Here is a 2,172-nt window from a genome sequence, read left to right as displayed (position 1 = left end):
AATCTTTTTATTAATTTTTATTTATAAATAAATAATTATATAATTATATATGTAAAACATTTATATATTTTTTCCTTCTTTATTCATATTTAAGAAATATGTATATCTAAGAATTATTATTTTTTGTATAATTATACGTATATATTTATACAGAATAAAGCGGGGTAATTTTGATGAGTCAATAGAAATTTTTTAATTGTAAAAAAGATTAAGGTCTCATAATATATTCAATATATCAAAATACATTATTAGTGCAATAATGTTATTATTCTACTTTTATTCTATTACCGCTTTATTCTACTTTTTATTTGAAAAAGATATTACTATAACGATCATTGTTACACGTCAATATAATAAATCAATTGATTATCATTACGCAGAGTGAGATGCTTACACTGAAATACTAAATTATATTCAAGTTACGGTTTTAAGTTATCAGTAAATAAAAATAAGTATCGGAGATGTCGAGAAAAGTGTCGTAAGCAATTTACATATAAAAATACATATACAATAAAAAATGTTGAACTATCATTATATCGAATGCAGATTATAAAAAATGGATAAAACTTTCCCGGATCAATATTCTTCCTCTTTCATTCTCTCTACTAGTTAGCAGCAGCTTTTACTTTTTCTTCGCATATCATAAAAACTTGAATTGGTGTCATCAAATAAGTTATGTTGGTACAAGCGTAGCGTTTACACTTGTTGCATTTAATTCTCCCGATGTTCTTTTCGCGATTGCTAAAAATATTTAAAAAAAAGCAATGTGCAAGTTGGATTCAATCTTTCGCCTTCAATACGAATTCAAGTAGTTTTTTACGACTCTTGGAACTTATACGAATAACTTACATTTTAACATAGCATGACATTTTCTGTTTACAAAATGGACACGTAAATAATGCCATAGATATTTTAATGTTTGAACGTTGTCTTTCCATATTGTTTCCCATCTTCAAGCATCTAAAACACGCATCTTCCATTAAATTGTTTATTACGCGAACATTTAAGTAATTTTAGTAATTATATCATTATTATTTTAGTAATTAAATCATATTTTTCTTGTTTCTGTTTTTACAATAATATGTGATTATAATGTAATTGACTTAATATATCTATGTATATCTTCCAAAAAAATTAATCGTAATTTCTAGCATTTTGTAATTTCATACACGCATTTTGTGTAATGCTTCATAAAGTTGAGAAATATTTTTATTAATAATAAAAAATTGAGAAAAGTAGCAGTATGTCAATAAATTAAATCATCAAAGTAATTAAAACACACTAGAATGTTCAATTATAAATCATATTGTTGTAACTTTCTCACTTCACAAATATCTACTTGTTGTATTACGCGTTGATACAGACTTTCTGGAGAAATATACGTATATAAAGAGAAATAGCATGTTATATTGTGACAAACATTTTTGAACTATAATTACTTAATTATGTATTATTAAAAACTTTGTCATTAGATATTTTTTAGTACATGCAAATATATACATACTGATTAAATTGTCCTATCAAAAATTTAATGATTATGTTATCCTGTGCTTGTATTCTGTTAGATATTATGATTGCAACTGGTCTGTGATAATATACTGATATTTAGATTTGTTTTGATCTGTCACAAAGGTGATTGAGTTAAATTGCTCGAAGCAATGTACGTGACAAGATGCGTATACTTATCACAAAATTATGAATTTGCTCTTGTATATGTTTTGAATTCAAAATACCGCTTCATTTAATGAATTTCTTTATTAGTTACCATTAATTGTAATTAAAGAGTAATAATTGAATTAAATTGAATGTAATTAAAGAGAAATAATTTATGCCATTCATTGTCGTTTAATTTGCTAATATAAAGATACATTGTATGTAACACATAAGTATTTCGTTTAGATTCAACAGCAATTATTGCTGTTAAAAATCAACATCATGGACATTCAAAAATTACTCACAAATGTTTGTCGTGTAATATTATATATCATAACGCAATAAATATCGCATGCAATCATTACATAATCGTTAATCAATATCCAATAAACATCAATTCACGGTAATTAACATTATATACATGTATTTATATACATGTATTTATGACACATGTTGTGCGTAATAGGTAATAGTTATATATTATTGAGTATAAAATTAGAATATTGATGTTATGATCAT

The 2,172-nt window shown here is 24.4% G+C and overlaps 1 protein-coding gene across 1 annotated transcript; it reads right to left on the bottom strand.

Moving 5' to 3' along the window:
* Nucleotides 1-576: 576 nt before the first annotated feature.
* On the bottom strand, nucleotides 577-980 carry LOC108747058 (transcription elongation factor 1 homolog). Its single transcript, XM_018484294.1, has 2 exons — nucleotides 850-980; nucleotides 577-741 (listed from the first exon to the last, which is right to left on the bottom strand). Exons 1-2 carry the CDS (start codon nucleotides 978-980, stop codon nucleotides 606-608), a joined length of 267 nt encoding a protein of 88 aa, XP_018339796.1. The 3' UTR covers nucleotides 577-605.
* Nucleotides 981-2,172: the final 1,192 nt, after the last annotated feature.

The sequence above is a fragment of the Trachymyrmex septentrionalis genome, unplaced genomic scaffold (genome assembly GCF_001594115.1).
Source record: "Trachymyrmex septentrionalis isolate Tsep2-gDNA-1 unplaced genomic scaffold, Tsep1.0 scaffold190, whole genome shotgun sequence".
In the NCBI taxonomy this organism is placed as follows: domain Eukaryota; kingdom Metazoa; phylum Arthropoda; class Insecta; order Hymenoptera; family Formicidae; genus Trachymyrmex; species Trachymyrmex septentrionalis.
This window is presented reverse-complemented; position numbering and strand designations above follow the sequence as displayed.